At 37.4% G+C, this 20,905-nt stretch overlaps 1 protein-coding gene across 1 annotated transcript; it reads right to left on the reverse strand.

Moving 5' to 3' along the window:
* Nucleotides 1–389: 389 nt before the first annotated feature.
* LOC7462440 (15-cis-phytoene desaturase, chloroplastic/chromoplastic) lies at nucleotides 390–20,422 on the reverse strand. The gene is given in 15 exon segments (XM_052450335.1): nucleotides 390–688; nucleotides 944–990; nucleotides 993–1,105; nucleotides 1,438–1,625; nucleotides 2,153–2,198; nucleotides 3,012–3,059; nucleotides 3,558–3,660; nucleotides 3,752–3,965; nucleotides 4,880–4,999; nucleotides 5,922–6,070; nucleotides 17,640–17,795; nucleotides 18,156–18,213; nucleotides 19,409–19,497; nucleotides 19,727–19,859; nucleotides 19,949–20,422. Coding segments are annotated over 15 exon segments (1,854 nt in total). The 5' UTR covers nucleotides 20,279–20,422; the 3' UTR covers nucleotides 390–628.
* Nucleotides 20,423–20,905: the final 483 nt, after the last annotated feature.

Genomic DNA, 20,905 nt, shown 5'->3' on the forward strand with positions numbered 1-20,905 from the left:
AAATCAAGCATCAACCAAGTTCAATTCTAAATAAATATAAATTCAAAGGAATGCATTGAAAACATTGAGGGACAAAAATGACAAAAAAATAAAATTAAGTAAGATAACTCGGTTGAATTAATTTTTTATAAAGATAAAACGATGTAATTAAATTCTATAAAAAAAACATTTGTCAATTAATTTCAACCCTATCAATAACTACATATCCTTTTTTGCCTGCTACAACTTTGGATATAAATTTAGCAATTAATTTGTTATTTATTTACCTTCGTCCTTTTTTCCTTTCCTTTTATTTATTCATTTATTATTTATTTTGTATAACAAAAAAAATAGAAAGGGAAAAATAAACTTTAAATAAGATTTGGAAGAAAAAAAAATGCTCGAGTATGATCTAATAAAATAAATTAATTTCACATGTCATTAATAATTTTCTTTTCATGAAATGCAGTTTAAATTTACTTTTTATCTTTTATTATATTCAATGTATTAATATTCGCTTCATTTAAGAGCTTTACAAGATGTAAGATATATGAACAACTTCAAGTATAAAATTTTCAAGCCACCTGCCCTGATTCTTTAGAAGATCCTCAACAAATGCCAAAACAATGCCCCTCCAATTCCAGTGTTGTTAACTCATGGTGGCCTCAGTCAACTCTCTTTGCCCCCGAGCAACAAGCAACTCATAATCCTGCAGAAGCCAATACATTTTATAAAACATTAGGCTTAATGCTTCCCTAGTCGTTTTTCATCATCCTTTCCATTCCTTGTTGATGCATGAATTCTTTCTTTTATGGGCACAGTCAAGACCATAAACACAACCTTTCTATATATATAAAATGTTTTTCGATTCTGTGCTGACAACAGTAACTATCTGGACAGCTTCAGCCATCCCCTAAATTGAAACAGACAGCTTAAAAGAATATGTTAGTCCAACGGTGGGTACCTGTACAATTGCCTGCGCACAAAGCTTCCCTGATAGAACAGCACCTCCATTCAAGCCAGGTACTTTTGTTTCGTGTAGTCACCAGATAGATAGAAACCCTCTATAGGAGATCTTTGTGAGGGACGGCAAGGTTCACAGTTTGGGACTGTCTTGTAAACAGACCTGAGACATTCATTAGAAAGGTCTTAAGTGGGGAAATGAAGACTGAGTACCAGTTAAAGTTTTCCATGTAAATTAAAAATTGGAAAACCAATCAATAGCAGTGACATAAAGTTCTAACATAGGGTGCTGGATGACATTGTTATGTTTTTGCAAGAAAATAAAAGGTAAAATTACATGCCACTAAGTCCGTTATTCAACTTAAATGCATTTTCGGTCACATGAGGGTAAAGAATCCGTCTTCCATCACCCACTGAGCACTTCAAACAGAGTTCATGATTTGCTTAATTGCGTTTAATGGAAGTATTTCCAAATGCAAGGCTTTGTAGTCTAACCTTGGAGTTTTAACAACATGATACTTCACTATTTTTGCTTTGCTCTGATCTGTGGATATTTCATCAGGAAAAAGTTTTGCAAGTTCCCCCATTGTAGCATCAATGATCTCCGAGTCACTCCGTGAAATCCATTCTTCAGCAGGCGCAAAAACTAACTCCAGCATTGACTGCTTTGGGTCATAATATTCCTGCATCAACAGTAAATAATGAGTTGTCGGTTACATTCAGTATACGCTTTTTATGGGCAGGGGAGGGGGGACAGAGTTAGTGTCTGAAGATTTGATGATGAAGAGGCATGCCAGTCCACCATAAATCTCCATCTCTGAATATCATCAATTGATGTAATAAAACAAACTCGTATACTTTCTCTGAATTGCGACATAACACTAGCAAGTAGCAATTGTTAGAACTTTTAGCTAACAGCTTCCCAAAGCTTCATTAAACCCCAAATGGTATGCTGTTTTCCAATCATAATGGACCAAAGTGAGAGGATTCAACATTTTGTAGGTACATAACAAAAAATTTGCAACCCAAAAATTGATTAACCTGTTAACTAAAATTCTATGAAGACTAGATACTGCTACCGTGAATTATGTCAATCTACATGAGAATATTACAAAACTCAGAATGTGTTTTTGTGTGTTTTATAACACATGTATATGCATGTGTCAGGTGTGAGTGAGTGTAAACAAATACATTTAAATACAACTTTTACCTTGCATGTCACAGACATGTCAGCATACACACTGAGAAGGGGACTTCTGCACAACATAAATGAAAGATGAAACGCGTCAGGCAATAGAGCATCTCTAATTTTGAAAAGATAGAGAAGAAATATAATTACTAAAAAGAAGACAAACAGATAGTTGGATTATAAAGGAAAGAAAAACTCTACTTGAGTCTAGGGCAGAGAATGTATCAGAATAGTTTGAACACTAAACTCCAAAAATCCAGTTGAAAATATGATTGAAGCTATCAGGAAAATTCTTCTGATGCCAATCATTAGAAAGTTCTACAATGGACTCTTAAAGAGCAATTCTATGAACCCTAACATCATTCTATTGAAATAAAGAACAGAAGAAAAGACACATTTGCTAGCACCAATATCAATATCATTGTTGGTACTGTTAAATTCCCGTCTCAAAATTGTTACATGCAGAATGCATCTTGCCAAAATTGAAGTCAAATCAACAAATCAGTAAGTTATCACAAAATCACTAGCTTTGAAGTCACTCAATCAATAAGAGATGCATTAAGCATAATATGCTTGTGTGTGTGTGTGTGTGTGTGTGTGTGTGTGTGTGGTGTCTTATATGCAATAGAAATGTAAGGTAAAACATGGACGTTAACTAAGAGTTTAAGTTGTCAGGTTGAGTGGTTCTTTAACCAATTAGAGCGCGGGGGCCTACTCAAGTTTCAAGCCTAGAGGACTTACTAGAGGAGGTGTATAAAAGAATATAATATAAATTATTTTTGAAACCTCACTTAATAGCTTAAGCTTTTGGTTTGACTGGTTTCTAACAATAAATATATGTTCTAAACAAATAAATTGATACAGAATGAAGATGCAGGACCTGCTGAAAAGTAGGTGATCATATGTATTCTTCAGTTTCCTGTCAAACCTGCAATAAAGATAATTGTTAGAGAAACATCAGGTTTGAACTATTTAACAACGAGATGCGTCAACATATAGAGAGAGACATTGACTCCAACTTAAAAATTAAAGAGCACCATAATAAAAAAAGTTAAAAAATGTAGTGATACTCTTCTTGCAGAAGAAAGTGTTGTGAAATTGAGAAAAAATGATTGATGACACAATTATATGGTTGATAAGAGTGTTCCCATTGAGCTGGTGCATAAGTAACACATATCATGATATTAGATGTTTGTTGTTACTAGTTAGTGGGGAAGGGAAGCTAAATTGACTGCTAATGTAAGTTGCGGGGCTAATCGCCACCTTCTTGCATAATGCAAAAAGGTGCTACCACTTATAGTAAACCACAGGTAGTCAAAGCTAGAAAGTTAACAAAGAAAGCTACCAATATAACACGGTATTCTGTAAGAACACAAGAGCATTCTCATTATTTTGCTTATTTATGGTAATGGAATCCATCACTAACCATATGTGAACGTTGATAACGGGAACTCCAACTAATTTCTCCAATTTCTTGAAGTAAGGAATCTCCTTCCAGTTATCAGGCAAAAGAAGCTTTAAAATATCAACTGGATGGAGCAACATACATTAACAATATCAGAAAACAGAGATTACAAAGTATACGAGGTATGTATTGCAACAGGAAAGATTAGAGTATACCTGGAGTCGCAAACACATAAACATCCCCTTCAATCACGTCCCCAGAATTTACTAAAAATCTCTTCACTGTTCCATCATCATTTAGCTCAATTTTCTTTATCCGTGAATTGAGTTTGACTTCACCACCAAGCGACTGAATATGATCGACGATTGGCATGCAGAGTCTCTCCGGGGGATTACCATCCAAGAAAGCCATCTTTGAACCATGTTTCTCCTGTTGGCAATTAACACAATTCTGTCTATTCAGAAAAATGTATTTCTTGTAGCTTATATAATATACAACAGCTGTATGTTCAATCATGACTAGACACATTAATACACCCAAACAAATTATTTGTAGGTTGCCGAAAGAAATTAAAAGAGAAATCAATTTTTTTTTGTCCAAAGAGATCTCAGAAAACTTAGAAATGAGCAATGATGAGCTCATGTGCTTAGTTGTAGGACATCAGTGTGTTTATTTAGCATCATCATATCCCAGAGTTTATATTTTCTATGATAACCCTTGTACATGAATAATTGAAAATCAAAATGAAACAACATAAGTGATTTCTATTCATTCAGATACAAATAATAACCTGGAAAACAATCATAAATATATGCATGCACCCCATAAATATATAGAAGCATGTATTCACAAGCATGAATAAAGAGATTACTTAATCTGGAAAATGAGCAGAAATGTTCTTTCTGAGCACCTGCTCGTCTATCATATTGTTGCCAGACAGATAGAAAAGTGTTAGAAATGACAAACAATAAAGAAGGAGATATAGGGTGATCAGCAGCTTGCTGCTTACAAATAGCATATGACATGACCGAAACTAAATTTAATCAGGGCACCGAAAGGGGGGAAATGAACTTTAATATCCTTTTATAAAAAATTTTCATTGTCAGGAATCATTGCAGTTATAACTCGAGGTTTCTAGATGCAAATCTGTGGATTTCCTTATGTGCTGTCATGTACACACATAAAATAGGTAAAAACTAGCTCTAAATTCCAATCATATTGTACTTGAAATAAAAAATCTCTTAAAGATCAAAGCCGTGTTTCATTTTCTATCCAATACATGAAGTACATAAAGTTTTCATACAACATCCAGGGGAAATGGTAGGAAGGAGTAGCTAGCATACCTGAAGAAATCGGTTCAAAGCTATCAAAATGCATTGCATTGAAAGTTCATCTGGGTTAATAAAGTTAAGAGCCTTCGACATGGCAATAAACACCTCAGTAGTCACTCTATCAGGCACACCCTAGCAAAGAAGAAGATAAAACAGATGGTTATTTTTATGTTTCAAGTTATATTCCAACTTCAAATATACTAGATAAGATTTAACGAGAACTCTATATAATAAACCAAAGCTTGATTCAGAAACTAAAATCATCAAACTCTCTGTTGATTGATCAGGATAATTATAAAATCACTATCTTGAGAATGAATTGAAAAGCAAAACATGATCTCTCTCTTTCCTGGTTATGCAATTCTCTATGCTGAATTGTCATGTGAAATTTATTTAGGACTTATAAGATTATATCCTGTGTACTTTAAAGAATGAAATCTTCGCTTAAATTCGTTTTCTTATAAGGAGGGTAGAGAGGAGGGAAGTTGTTCTCTGATCTCAAGCCTTCACCTCAGGATACAGAAAACATAACAACCATATCACATAAACCTCATCTTCCAGCACTGTTATTTTCCATTGCAAGATTTCATTGAGCAAGTTAAGCATCACCTGGTAAGGTTCGCGCACATATTGTACCTCTAAACACAAATCTGTGTATCTAACAACCCTAGAAGATCCTACAAAATGATTTCATAATATGCAGCATTTACACGCATAATCTAATAGTAAAACACGTGATTTAAAGAACATATATAAATGTTAGCATGGATTTTTATCAGTGCATCTTCTAGGCACAAAAGCTGATAAATAATAAACATATAGTAAATATATTCAACATAAATATTTAATATAAATAAAAAAAGAAACTTTGTTTGAAATTCCAGTATTAAATTATATGTGCAAGTCTACTTCTGGCCTATCTAAAAAAGCTACATCTCCCAATATAGTTTCAACTGATGAAGAGATTAAGTTCATAAGTGATAAGCTAGGGACTTCCTATGTACATGAGCTGCTTACGCATCTACATAGTTGATATTGGCAAGCTAAAGTATACCTGCTTTCTCATCCACTCTTGAGCACTCAAACCATCTTGAGCCTCAACATATGCCTGTCCACCAACCATTGCAGGCAGGAGCCCAATTGCAAACTTCACTTTCTCTGGCCAAGTTAGCATTTCATTGTTCTTCAAAATGGCCAATATCCCTGCCAATACATTTCCAGCAATTATTACGTAAATCTGGAGGGGGGGAAAAGATGTGGAGCACTGTTGAAGAAATTCAACATGAATACTGTCGCACGTGAGCGACGTCGCGGCGATCGTCCACCCATAAAAAATGTAATATGGGGGATATATATCTGGTCAATGTAGGGAGACAAGGAATTCGTTGTCTCTTAGCAGTGAAAAATGGTGTGGGAGTCGCCACCTAGTATTTTGGTCACTAGGAACCCTAACTGGTCTCAGAGATCGGGTACGGGGACTGGTTGCGTAAAGGGAAGGTATTAGCACCCCAAATACGCCCTACCTAAGGTAAGCTGCATCGTTTAATTGTCTGATAAAATTTAAGGTGTTTTCGTTGTGTTTCCTAGTTGTTGGTCCGTCTATGGTTCAAGAAAAGTCCTCCTTAATAAGGAGGTCCTTATCTTATCGGGTAAAACCTAACCGTTCTAGCGTCTATGTAAAAAAACATATTTTTAATTTCAGGAATACGTTTTACGTATAAATTCGTAATCCCATATACTAACAGAGGACAAAAAGATTTTTTAGAATTTTTGGAATATTGGCCTAGTTCTCATGGCTTGAATAAACTGGTTATTAAAGCCAAAATGCATGCTAATACATATATTGTTTTTTTGAAATTTCCTTTGTTGTGTGAAAATATGATGTTATAATATTTATATATATACGTTGGAGAGACTAGGCCGTATTTTAAAACAAAACATTTTTTAAATATGTATTTTTGTACGCTTTGACGCAAATCGGGTATTTTAATACTGGGTTTGTATCCTTACGGTATAAAAATACAACCAAATATTAATCCACTTTGACAAAATAAAATGCAGAAAAATCAACAATATTTTCAAAGATATTTAGAAAATTTTTGAAAGCAAAAGACATTTTTTATTTTGAAAATCTTTGATGTTTTGATGAAAACCAGATATTTTAATACCGGATTTTGTATCTTTACAGTATAAAATACCAACCAATATTAATCAAAATACAGTAATAAAATTACAGAAAATCACATATTTTTGAAATAATTTTTGAAGAATTTTTGTAATTTTTTCATATATATATATCTATATAAATAATACAAAATATAATATATATATATAATATAATATATAATATTAAATGGGCTGGGCTGGTCCGGCCCAACCGACTGGGCCGGACTCAGCCCAAAATTGCTGGGCCGATTTTGGCCCAAAATGGATTGGGCCGATCTCAGCCCAAAATAAAAATATTCTCTTCTGGGCCAGACCCGGCCCAGAAGACAGGGCTGGGCCAGGACCCGCCTGGCCCAGACTCAAAACGGGCGGGGGGAATTAATTTCCCCCCACCCCTGCATGCAGAACGCTATTCGTTCTGCATGCAGAGAAGGAAATAAAGGAATAACAGAACAGGGGAGGGAGAAGAGTTACCTGGCGCGGGGTGGCGGTGGCTTCCTGCGTTTCTGGCGGTGCTGTGGCGGAAGCTGGTGGCGGCGACTTGTTCACGGACAGCGACTCCCGGCGGCGCTGCGGCTGTTTCCGACGGTTTGGTTCGTTCTCTCCGTTCCTCCCTTTCTCTTTGTTTTCTCGGTTTCTTTTGTTTTCGGGTTGGTCCTTCCTCTCTTCCCGTTACTCTTCGCTGTTTTTTTTTCGTTCTCCTCTCTTCCTTCTCTCTCCTTCGTTCTATCTCTTCCCCTCTCTCTCCTCTGTTTTTTCGTTTTTTCCTTGCTCCTCCCCTCTGTTCTCTTCTCTTTTTTTCTCTCCGTCCCCCCTCCCCTGCCTCAGCGTTCTTGGGCTCTATTTATAGAGGCTAAGGGCGCTGCTTTTTACAGCTCTCACGGGGAGCAGCCGGTTGGTCGGCCATTGGGCGCGGCTGCCGAGGTTCGGTGGGTGGTGCGCGGTAGGTGGTCGGCCATTGTGTTCGGTCGGTGGGCTCCAGGCGAGAGAGAGGGGCCGGCAAAAATTTCAAAAAAAAGCACCATTTTTCCCTTCTTCCCCGCTGCATGTTCGGGGGGGAAGAAGAAAGATGAACAGTGTCGTTCAAAACGACACCGTTCTGCCCTTTTCCCTTTTTTTTTTTTTTTTTTTTTTTTTTGAATGGATGAAACGGCGTCGTTTTGGATAAAACGCGCCGTTTCATTTAAATCCTACAAGACGCCAAAACGCGTCAATTTGCAAAGCAGCCCTCAATTATCTTTTGTCCCTTCAATTGCATCCCTGCCGAATTCGAACCCCGTCCCTATATTTGGCCGCGTTTTTCACTTTGGTCCTTGGCCTTTGAATTATGCAATTGAGCCCTTAATTGATTAATAAACTTCCAATTTCTTCAATTAGGCCCCTGAATCAATTAATTCCAGCCCCTATACTTACGCGCCTTCTTCAATTTGGTCCTTGGTTTCGGATTCCTTCAATTAAGTCCCCAATTGGCCCTTAAACTTCAATATTTATGCAATTAAGCCCCTGATTTGACCTAATAAATTCCTAAAAAATATATTTTGGCCCCAGAACTTAAATTTCTTCTAATTAAAGCCCAAATTGACTTAAAAATCAATTTTTCTTGCAATCAAATCCCCTTTAAATTCATTTAAAAATCAAATTAAGTCCATAAACATCTAAATTTGGGCTTTTCTCCTCAAATTTCAAATTTTCCTTGTCAACAGGGCTCTCCTCCTTCAAAAATATATTATCAAAAATTCCATCTTTGTATTTTTAACCTTATCGACCAATTTTCCAACCATTTTCTGAGCGCTTCTGCCTCCTGTTATTTTTCTAACCTCATTTGGCTATATATTTTTTTATATATTTTGTGGGGACCCAAAAATGGGTTACAACAGATGCCCCCTCTTTATAATGCTTACGGAGCAGAGGTTTTGCGCAGTAAGTTTTATAAAGATAAACCAAAACTGAGCTCCCGAAACTGATCTAGTCGGAGCTCGATTGCTCTGAAACTTTGTCCTTACAGCAATCCTCCTTAACCCAAAAACTATGATCAAAACTTAGTCATCTCGAGATCCCTTCTGGTGATCTCCTTTAACCCCAAAAACTTGGAATCTCATCTGGCGATTCCTTTACCCATACCCAAATACAAAAACACGTGTGTGGTCTCATTATGACGGGTGACCTGCCCGAATGGGAAAAGGAAAGAGTGGTCTCATTATTATGGGTGACCTGCCCAGGAAAAATGATGGTCTCATTGTATGGGTGACCTACCCAGGAAAAATGATGGTCTCATTGTATGGGTGACTAACCCAGGAAAAATGATGGTCGTGACGAACCCAAGAAAAGTGATGGTCTCATTGTATGGGTGACTAACCCAGGAAAAATGATGGTCTCATTGTATGGGTGACTAACCCAGGAAAAATGATGGTCTCATTGTATGGGTGACGAACCCAAGAAAAGTGATGGTCTCATTGTATGGGTGACTAACCCAGGAAAAATGATGAAGTGCGGTCTCATTATAATGGGTGACCTACCCAGGGGAAGAATTCTTAGTAAACTCCAATGCTTTTCTAAGAAATAGTTTCAATACGAGGTCCCTTCTAGCGACCTTCCTTGATAAATGTTGAAGTACGAGATCCTTTTTGGCAATCTCAAATAACTTGGAATCCCATCGGGCAATTCCTTTTACTAAAGCTAAAACATGAAGTTCCTTCTGGCGACCTTCATCGAAATACAAGACCCCTTCTGGCGATCTCCTTTATCCAAACAACTTGGAATCCCATCTGGCGATTCCTTTTAACCAACATGTAATACGAGGTCCCATCTAGCGACCTCCAAATAGCGAAACACGAGATCCCTTCTGGCGATCTCCTTTAATCAACTTGGAATCCCAATCTGGCGATTCCTTTTAACCAACATGAAATATGAGGTCCCATCTGGCGACCTTCATCAACTTGGAATCCCATCTGGCGATTCCTTTTATTCAAAGCTGAAATACGAGGTCCCTTCTGGCGACCTCCTTTGACCAATATCGAAATACGAGATCCCTTCTAGCGATCTCAAACAACTTGGAATCCCATCTGGCGATTCCTTTTATTCAATATGAAATATGAGGTCCCTTCTGGCGACCTCCTTTAACCAATATCGAAATACGAGATCCCTTCTGGCGATCTCAAACAACTTGGAATCCCATCTGGCGATTCCTTTTTTCGAAGCTGAAATAATGAGATCCCTTCTGGCGATCTTCTTTAATCAAAAACCAAAAAATCTATTTTGTAAATCGGTCAACCTGGAATCCCATCTGGCGATTCCCTTTAACCGATTGCTCGATGTCGTTCCTCCTGATGGCAGGGTTTGAAAATTATTATCTTCTCTTCTCGTTGTTCTAGAATCAACTCAATGATTCTTTCTTCATCTCCAATTTTGTTGGAATGCATTAAGGTCTCCTCCTGTAATGATCCAAAAAACATATATGCAATGATTTATGATTAGATGTCATGCATGCATTTGTACCTGGTTTTGAAACATAGGCCCCATCATCTTCTTCTATTTCATGAAACTCTCTCTTGATATGAGCTTGCTTTTGAAGTCGTATGCTGGATTCATTTCTCGTGCTGCCTATCATATCTTTGAGAAGAAGTCTTTGACTTTCTTCAAGTAGTCCTTTTCTCAAAATGTATGACTTGTATTTGCCTCTTTGTCATGCTTTTGTCAAATGCTTTAGCTTGGTTTTCAAATCTATGGGCTTCCAACCAATTTTAAACTCGTAAAACTTTTCAAAAAAACAACTCGTTTTGCCCCCAGTGTAGGGGTGTGATCCTAGTCTGGGCTTTTATAGAGAATAAATTCATTCAGCCAATGATAAACTTTTTTAGTGCGTGAAGGGATAATGATGATTTTTTTTTTTCCGTTCTTTTTCAAAATGCACATTGTTATTACAGATGATTATAAAGTGACCACTTAATCATTCATCAGAGGTAGGGATGTACTTTAGGGTTAGCTTTTCTTAAATTTCATATTAAACCATTTTATGATATAACCACTCAAACTTGTTCAAAAAGTGCATAATCTCATCATTTATTAAAAAAAAGGTAGGCTCAAAGACAAACATAAAATATGGCTGAAAACATGAGCCCTGACTGCCCAACAGAGAAAATAAAAGTACTGACAAAAGCAAATGACAAAAACATGCTAAGGCAAATAAAGTTGTTTTACATTTTGAAAACTACGAGAAGTTCTTGGGTCAACCCGTTCTGGAAAGTCAACTGAGGCAATGCTTCATCTTCCTTCCCCATTTGCGTTTCCTTGTCTTCTCTTTCGATCTCGCCTTCTTCATTATTGACGATTCTTGACCAAGGTTTTCCAACCCTTTATCCCCTATTACTTTTGTCATGACTAGGCAATAGATTTGAATTGATATTGGGTGTGTCTTCAAACGACACCTATCCTATCTTGATGAGCTTCAACAACATGCTCTTGAAAGCGTAGCACGTTTCAAGACAATGTCCGGGAATACCAGCATGGTACTCGCAAGTCAACTCGGGCTTATACCAGATGGGGAATGGTGGTTGTAGTGGTAATGTAGGGATAGGAGCTATTTGTCCAATGCTCAATAGTTTGGCATACATTTCCTTCAAAGGCATGGGTAATGGCGGTAGTTGTTCTGAGATGTACCTTGTATTTGGTCTTTGGTAGTTGTTTTGGTTGTTTGACTGGTTATTTGCTCGATTAGAGGAAAATGGTTGGTTAAAGTTTATGTGGGCAACATGAGAGGTAGGTATTTGTGGGTTAAGCGAATCCACTATCTTGCCCTTGGACCCACCTTCAAAGTCGTAAATGTGACCTTCCATTTTTCTTCCAATAAAACCTTTTGTCTCCAATGGCTCAACTATACGTCCAGCTTTAATCCCTTGCTCTATTCTTTCAGCTATGCGTACAACATCATAGAAATGTTGAGCTGAACTACCCATTAAATGCTCATAGTAGGGTGCCTTGAATGTATTGGCGAACAAAGTCACCATCTCCGTTTCTATCAAAGGAGGTTGCACATGAGTGGCCTCGTCCCTCCATCTTTGCGCATAAGCCTTTACTGACTCTTGGCTTCTCTTTTCCATTGACATAAGGCTTGTTCGATCTGGAGCAATTTCCAAATTGAACTTGTATTGCTTAAGGAAAGCCTCCACTAAATCCTTCCATTTCTTAATCCTGATATTATCCAGCCTCATGTACCAACTTAGCGCCGACCCCGATAGACTGTCTTGGAAAAAGTAGATCAGTAACTTATCGTCATGAATCACCTCAGCCATCTTATTGCAATAAGATCGAAGGTGAGTGTTTGGGCATTCCAACCCAGTGTACCTTATAAACTCCGGTATCCTAAAATCTTTTGGTACCGTGATGTTTGGCACCAAGCATATTTCAGACGCTCGCATGGGGTCAAACCAGTCATTTCCCTCGACCGCTCTTAACCTTTCTTCCAAGGCTGATATCTTGTCATTGTTCATAAATCCAGTGGACCTATTATCGGAAGGCCCCTCTACAGTGATGTGATCTTGAGGGGGCTGAATGGGAATGGCAGGCGCAAATTGCTGCCCCGTCACTGAATCTGCCCCCAAGTTCTGAGATACCCCCGGGACATGAACTGACGGTGCTCCTATAGGTGGTTGGGTAGACGTTCCCTCCCCGTTCTTGGCTCTTAAGAGTTGCTCAAGCAGATTGGTCAGTCGAGAAACTTCATTTTTCACAGACTCCAACTCAGTCTGATAATGTGACTCTAAGTGAGCTCTTTCTTCGTTCTCCATTCTTGCTCGAGACCGGGTGTTGTGGATTTTGGATGTGGGACCTATGTTTCACGGTCTGGTATGCGTGAAAAAATGTAAATGAATGTATGATAAAGAACAATGCATGATGCATATATAATGTGAGCTGAAAAGACCTGAAAACCAAAATGCCTTATGGTTAGGTTTTGTCTTATGCAAAAATATATTTTATGGAGCATACACCCTATAGCCGGTTCTAATTCTTTTGTGCTTGACGAGGGTAGGTTGGCTATTCAGTCTCTAAAAAGGGTCTCTTGCTGTCCCAGTGATTGCCCTCGTGGAGGCAATATGGGGGCTTGTAGGCAATGAGATGGTCACATGTACCAACTATTACCAGTCTAAGCACTCAGCGAAGAGTTGGGGTTTACACAAACTTAAACCTTGACTAACAGTCGTAAGGTAAGCTGCTAGTCCCCCACTTAACTTAAAGCTTGTGTGTGCTTCTCAATAATCAAAGTATGTGATGCATGAGACAGTTCTATAAGATGTATGAGACAGTTCTATACAAATGCATGAACAATATGTGAAAATATTTAAAGCATATAAGCGGATAACAAAAGGAAAGGCCTATTAACAAAAAACACACGAAAACAAAAACAAATCAGACAAAAACAAAGCTTAGTTCACAAGGTCCCCAGTGGAGTCGCCATTCTGTCGCACGTGAGCGACGTCGCGGCGATCGTCCACCCATAAAAAATGTAATATGGGGGATATATATCTGGTCAATGTAGGGAGACAAGGAATTCGTTGTCTCTTAGCAGTGAAAAATGGTGTGGGAGTCGCCACCTAGTATTTTGGTCACTAGGAACCCTAACTGGTCTCAGAGATCGGGTACGGGGACTGGTTGCGTAAAGGGAAGGTATTAGCACCCCAAATACGCCCTACCTAAGGTAAGCTGCATCGTTTAATTGTCTGATAAAATTTAAGGTGTTTTCGTTGTGTTTCCTAGTTGTTGGTCCGTCTATGGTTCAAGAAAAGTCCTCCTTAATAAGGAGGTCCTTATCTTATCGGGTAAAACCTAACCGTTCTAGCGTCTATGTAAAAAAACATATTTTTAATTTCAGGAATACGTTTTACGTATAAATTCGTAATCCCATATACTAACAGAGGACAAAAAGATTTTTTAGAATTTTTGGAATATTGGCCTAGTTCTCATGGCTTGAATAAACTGGTTATTAAAGCCAAAATGCATGCTAATACATATATTGTTTTTTTGAAATTTCCTTTGTTGTGTGAAAATATGATGTTATAATATTTATATATATACGTTGGAGAGACTAGGCCGTATTTTAAAACAAAACATTTTTTAAATATGTATTTTTGTACGCTTTGACGCAAATCGGGTATTTTAATACTGGGTTTGTATCCTTACGGTATAAAAATACAACCAAATATTAATCCACTTTGACAAAATAAAATGCAGAAAAATCAACAATATTTTCAAAGATATTTAGAAAATTTTTGAAAGCAAAAGACATTTTTTATTTTGAAAATCTTTGATGTTTTGATGAAAACCAGATATTTTAATACCGGATTTTGTATCTTTACAGTATAAAATACCAACCAATATTAATCAAAATACAGTAATAAAATTACAGAAAATCACATATTTTTGAAATAATTTTTGAAGAATTTTTGTAATTTTTTCATATATATATATCTATATAAATAATACAAAATATAATATATATATATAATATAATATATAATATTAAATGGGCTGGGCTGGTCCGGCCCAACCGACTGGGCCGGACTCAGCCCAAAATTGCTGGGCCGATTTTGGCCCAAAATGGATTGGGCCGATCTCAGCCCAAAATAAAAATATTCTCTTCTGGGCCAGACCCGGCCCAGAAGACAGGGCTGGGCCAGGACCCGCCTGGCCCAGACTCAAAACGGGCGGGGGGAATTAATTTCCCCCCACCCCTGCATGCAGAACGCTATTCGTTCTGCATGCAGAGAAGGAAATAAAGGAATAACAGAACAGGGGAGGGAGAAGAGTTACCTGGCGCGGGGTGGCGGTGGCTTCCTGCGTTTCTGGCGGTGCTGTGGCGGAAGCTGGTGGCGGCGACTTGTTCACGGACAGCGACTCCCGGCGGCGCTGCGGCTGTTTCCGACGGTTTGGTTCGTTCTCTCCGTTCCTCCCTTTCTCTTTGTTTTCTCGGTTTCTTTTGTTTTCGGGTTGGTCCTTCCTCTCTTCCCGTTACTCTTCGCTGTTTTTTTTTCGTTCTCCTCTCTTCCTTCTCTCTCCTTCGTTCTATCTCTTCCCCTCTCTCTCCTCTGTTTTTTCGTTTTTTCCTTGCTCCTCCCCTCTGTTCTCTTCTCTTTTTTTCTCTCCGTCCCCCCTCCCCTGCCTCAGCGTTCTTGGGCTCTATTTATAGAGGCTAAGGGCGCTGCTTTTTACAGCTCTCACGGGGAGCAGCCGGTTGGTCGGCCATTGGGCGCGGCTGCCGAGGTTCGGTGGGTGGTGCGCGGTAGGTGGTCGGCCATTGTGTTCGGTCGGTGGGCTCCAGGCGAGAGAGAGGGGCCGGCAAAAATTTCAAAAAAAAGCACCATTTTTCCCTTCTTCCCCGCTGCATGTTCGGGGGGGAAGAAGAAAGATGAACAGTGTCGTTCAAAACGACACCGTTCTGCCCTTTTCCCTTTTTTTTTTTTTTTTTTTTTTTTTTTGAATGGATGAAACGGCGTCGTTTTGGATAAAACGCGCCGTTTCATTTAAATCCTACAAGACGCCAAAACGCGTCAATTTGCAAAGCAGCCCTCAATTATCTTTTGTCCCTTCAATTGCATCCCTGCCGAATTCGAACCCCGTCCCTATATTTGGCCGCGTTTTTCACTTTGGTCCTTGGCCTTTGAATTATGCAATTGAGCCCTTAATTGATTAATAAACTTCCAATTTCTTCAATTAGGCCCCTGAATCAATTAATTCCAGCCCCTATACTTACGCGCCTTCTTCAATTTGGTCCTTGGTTTCGGATTCCTTCAATTAAGTCCCCAATTGGCCCTTAAACTTCAATATTTATGCAATTAAGCCCCTGATTTGACCTAATAAATTCCTAAAAAATATATTTTGGCCCCAGAACTTAAATTTCTTCTAATTAAAGCCCAAATTGACTTAAAAATCAATTTTTCTTGCAATCAAATCCCCTTTAAATTCATTTAAAAATCAAATTAAGTCCATAAACATCTAAATTTGGGCTTTTCTCCTCAAATTTCAAATTTTCCTTGTCAACAGGGCTCTCCTCCTTCAAAAATATATTATCAAAAATTCCATCTTTGTATTTTTAACCTTATCGACCAATTTTCCAACCATTTTCTGAGCGCTTCTGCCTCCTGTTATTTTTCTAACCTCATTTGGCTATATATTTTTTTATATATTTTGTGGGGACCCAAAAATGGGTTACAACAAATACTATTATGCGATAAGAATAAACATCTTTTTGATGTGAAGTACAATCACTCAATGTAAGGATTATGATTCACCTACCCATACCATGTAAAAAGTGGAATGGTTTAACAGCACAGAAAACAAGCATAAAATGCATTGATTGTATGATATGCAGTAGCAATACCTCTAGCAGGTTACGCCAATCACTATTGTATTATGAGGCATATTCCCCAGAACAGGTGTTTTATTTTTAAAATTGGTAATGAAGCATCCACATGGAATCTACTTGGAATGAATACTTGGTAAGGACAATTAGGAAAATTGATTTTGAACACTATTTTGAAAGTCTGAAGGGTGTATGGAGATTCCTAAGCTAAAAGGAGGAAGGATTGTGCATAAAAATGCCTATTCTTAAACAAAAGGAGGAAGGATTGTGCATACGAATTCCTAAAAAACAAGAATTGGAAAGAAGAATGAGAAAAAATGAAACCAAAGGGTATCAAGCTAAGGTTGGACAAGAATCTAATCTCACTAAAAATGGAATTATTTCGTGTTATGTTTGGTCACAATGCTCTAGGAAGGAAACTTGAGCTACTAGTCAAACTTGAGCTCTTTTCAGTCTTTTGATCATCTTTATGAATTAGACATCCATAGCTTTCCAATGATTTATTACAATTAAAAAATATCATCCTTGTGAGAGATTTATAGCTGTTTGAAGACCCTCACATGCAGAAGTTGAAGCAAGGAACACGCCCAAAACATATCCCATTTGGCTGGCCATCACACTGGTCAGCCCTCAATTAGTTGGCTGACTACCTTGGCAGGCAAACAATAGTTTCTTCTATTCCCCTTTCTGACAAGTTTTCCTATTACTAATATGACTTGGACTTCATTTTATTGACTCTTTCCTTATTTCTAATCAACTTTTATTTTGAGGGATTTTTTAACTCTTGGACCATCAAAGTACCTTTAAACCTCCTATTGACTCTCAAGCCTCTATAAATAGGGCCTCTAGGGGTTCAAATTGGGATCTATCCAAACACACAACTTTGCACTGGAATTTGGCTTGGAAAACCTCTTTTTTTGTATATTTTGAGGTAAGTCTTTCTTGTTTCAACTCCTTCAAAACCCTAAAGCTTGGAAAACCAGACCTCTGATCTTTCTACCAGTTCATCTTGTTTCAAATGTGTTGATTATGAGAACATGATGATTTTATTGAGGCTGACTATCACCAACCATCTGCTAAGAAGTCCTTTTCATGATAAAGGCTTCACTGATTCAAGAAATTCACAATGCATTCTTTGTCCGTCTTACCTTTTGCTACTAAACAAGTAACCTCAATATTTGAAGAAACAATATCAAACATAACAGGTTTACAAAAGATGTTTTAATTCTTTATTTTCACAGACAAGTTGCTTACCATTTAATGGTGCAGGGAGAACTTCAGGAAAATCAAATCGACTGAATTCTCCTAGCTTATTTGGCATTGCAAATATCATAGAATGCTCCTTCCACTGCAACCTATCATTGATACCAAGTTCACCAAAAAGGTTCTGCACATTTGGATACGCCCCAACTTACAAGCAACAAAATAAAGAATCAGTAAGAGCAGCAATAAAATCACCAAAGGTACACCTATAACGGAAAAGAAAGAAACAGCTTCATGAAGCATCAAAATCAACAACTAGATTACAATAGCCAGATTAGATGCAGAAAAACCATAAAGAAGGGAGATGTTTAAAACTTTCCATGAAGACACGTTACAGAGCAAATAAGATAATGATGAATGGAAACAACATTATAAAATTAACATTAAGCAGAACTCATGAAGGAATTCGAACCTATCTTACCTAATGAACAGGTATATGAAGTAACAGAAAAAAAGTGAGCTTAAAATTTTGTCCCCAGTTTTCTTTTACTAGTAATGAGAACTTACAGAATATATGCAAGCCTGTCTCGTACCAATCTCCATCGTCATCTTTCCATGCAGCCACCTTCCAGAAAATAGGCTAAACATTAGTGGATAAAAATAACAAAGAGATAGATCTAATGAACAAAGTAACCTACTTCGTTACTAAAACCTACTGTACATCGTTTAAATGTGCATGAGCATCCATCTTAAAATCCTAAGCAATTATACAAAGAGACTCATAATTGTGACAAGACCATATCAGACATTAGACAAAACCAATATGAGATTATTCAGCACGGCCCTCATATTGACTGTACACAAAACCACTTAGCACACGATAATAGACCCAACAAAAAAATAAATGATATCAACATGTTTATACACAATTACAACAAGAGCACAAGAAACCAGTAGCTTTTGGATAATGTGTTACAACGTCTTGCCAAAGGTTTAAGATACTAATGTGAAACAACCGATGGAAATACAAACAAGAAGATTTCTCCTTCCATGGCACAGCTTGTTGTTATCTTTATGATGGTAGCTCTAGGTTGCCATTTATTATTGGCATGATCAGATCCATCTACTGCAATATAATTCTCTCTGCTCCAGAGACAGAATGATTAAGAGTTTCTCTGGTCCAAAAAGTTGTTCCTCTGACTGAGAAAGACAAATTTACTAAGATCATATTTTTCACTAAAAAATCTACTTGGAGTATATTACAAAAGTCATTCCCCTCCAACCAACATGACAATTCTGTCATTCACTGTACTTGCATCTTACAATAATGATCCCTCCAACAAAAATTTGTTTTGATCAAAGAAACAAAACAAATAGCCTTGACATAAAAGGCCAAGGGACATCGTGTACTCTAGGCTTCAAGAAGCATCAGCCTGAGTTGAAACTTCTGGACAACCCGTTTAGTGTTCACAAGAGATATCTACACAATTACCTTGTGTGGAGTGGACAGAGGGACAACAAATCTCAGAGTTTTGCCAGGTACTTTAAAAGCACTTTAAAAGCCACAAGTCAAATCTAAAAGTTAATCAAATCAGCATAAAAAAGTTGACAACCACATATTGAGTGCAAGAACACAGCGTGTTTCTTCAGATTATTAACATTTGCATCATCAAGCTCAACAAGAAACCATGAATTATATGATGATGACAATGATGACAGGACAAGAAAAAATAAGAAAATTAACAAATGAATAGAAAAATCAGCAAGCACAAGTATGTTGCCAACTTGAGAGCAGGCTAAAAATAGAGCAGAATAGAAACCTTTCCACCTAGAACATCTCTTGCTTCAAGCAATACAGGCTTATGGCTTGCATCTGCCAAATATTTTGCAGTAGATAAACCAGCCAAACCTGAAACAATAAGGAAATTTCTTAATCACACATTAACGATAAACATTTTTTTTTATTCTAGAACTGCACAATCTCTTAAGAGTATATATACAAAATTTATGAAATTACGAGCTTCAATATTATTAAATATGATGAGAATATGTCAATGAAATTTTTTTATATAAATCGAAGTCTAAATTATTAACCCACAAAGTTTTCTCATCCAAAGAGAAGGATAGAGTTTCATCACCTGCACCAGCAATGACAACCTTCAATGGTTTAGATGGACGCAGAGAAGAGCGAAAGGATGAAGATAACAAGGCAACTTCTAAGAAATTCACCGAGTTATCAAGGTCCGGTCTTGGGTAGTCTACACAGACAACCTGCAACATAAGCAATAGATCACATCACCCCAAATTTATATAAACAATAGAAAACTACATAATACCCTGTAGTGTAGAAAACTGCGCACCCGCAAAGGAGGGTGGATATGATTCATCAGTCTTCTTCTAGCAGAAGTATTTCCAAAAGGGATTTTCAAAGCATGGCCCATTGATTCACTACCTCTAAAAGCTAGTGCATTAGCTTGGTGAGAAAAAGCAGGATAAGCGCCACATCTCAAGGCAGTTTGAGGATCAAATGATTTATAGTGCCAGCCCAAGTTCAATGTACTCATTTCTTCAAAACCAAATTCAACAGTAACAACAGCCCTGCAAACAAACAGAAAAAAAGATGAAAAAAGATGGTGGGACAACAAAAGCAATAAATTCAAGAAAGTCAAGAAATGAAACCCATAATCCATGTTCTTTCCTTTTCTTTTCTTTCTTGATGGAAGAAGCTCAAAATTCAATTTTTCATGCAGTTTGAAACTAACTATGAAGAAAGTGATTCTTTGTATACCCAGTTTTGCTATAGCAAATTAAGAAGGCAGAGAGAGAGAAAGAGAGAGAGATGGGACAAGAGAGAAGAGGCAATTCCACTTACCCTTTGAAATGGAAAGAAATCGGTCCAGACAAGAATGAGAGGGAGAGTTGGGGAAGCAACTAGATAGATAGTACCTGGTGGAGCTAAAAAACAGTTGATGTACTTTTTGTCCGTAAAGTATTTAAGGTTTTGTTTGGTATGGTAGTGACTTTTGGAGTCACTTGTGATAGAAGGGGAGGGGACCGGGGAGAATTTCGTTCTTCTTTATATTTGGATAAATAAGAAGGAAAATGGATGGAAAATAAAGGTACTTTTCAAATGTAGAAAATCATATTTTATAGAAAAATATCTTAAAAAAATGAAATGAATTAATTTTTTATATCTTTATGAATAAAGAAAGGGAAAATCTTTATGGAAACTTGAAGCATTTTACAAAGAAATTCCAAAAACATATCTGAATTTTTTACTATTGGTTTTTATTGTCAAAAATACCAATTTAGAATAA

Source organism: Populus trichocarpa, chromosome 2 (genome assembly GCF_000002775.5).
Source record: "Populus trichocarpa isolate Nisqually-1 chromosome 2, P.trichocarpa_v4.1, whole genome shotgun sequence".
In the NCBI taxonomy this organism is placed as follows: Eukaryota; Viridiplantae; Streptophyta; class Magnoliopsida; order Malpighiales; family Salicaceae; genus Populus; species Populus trichocarpa.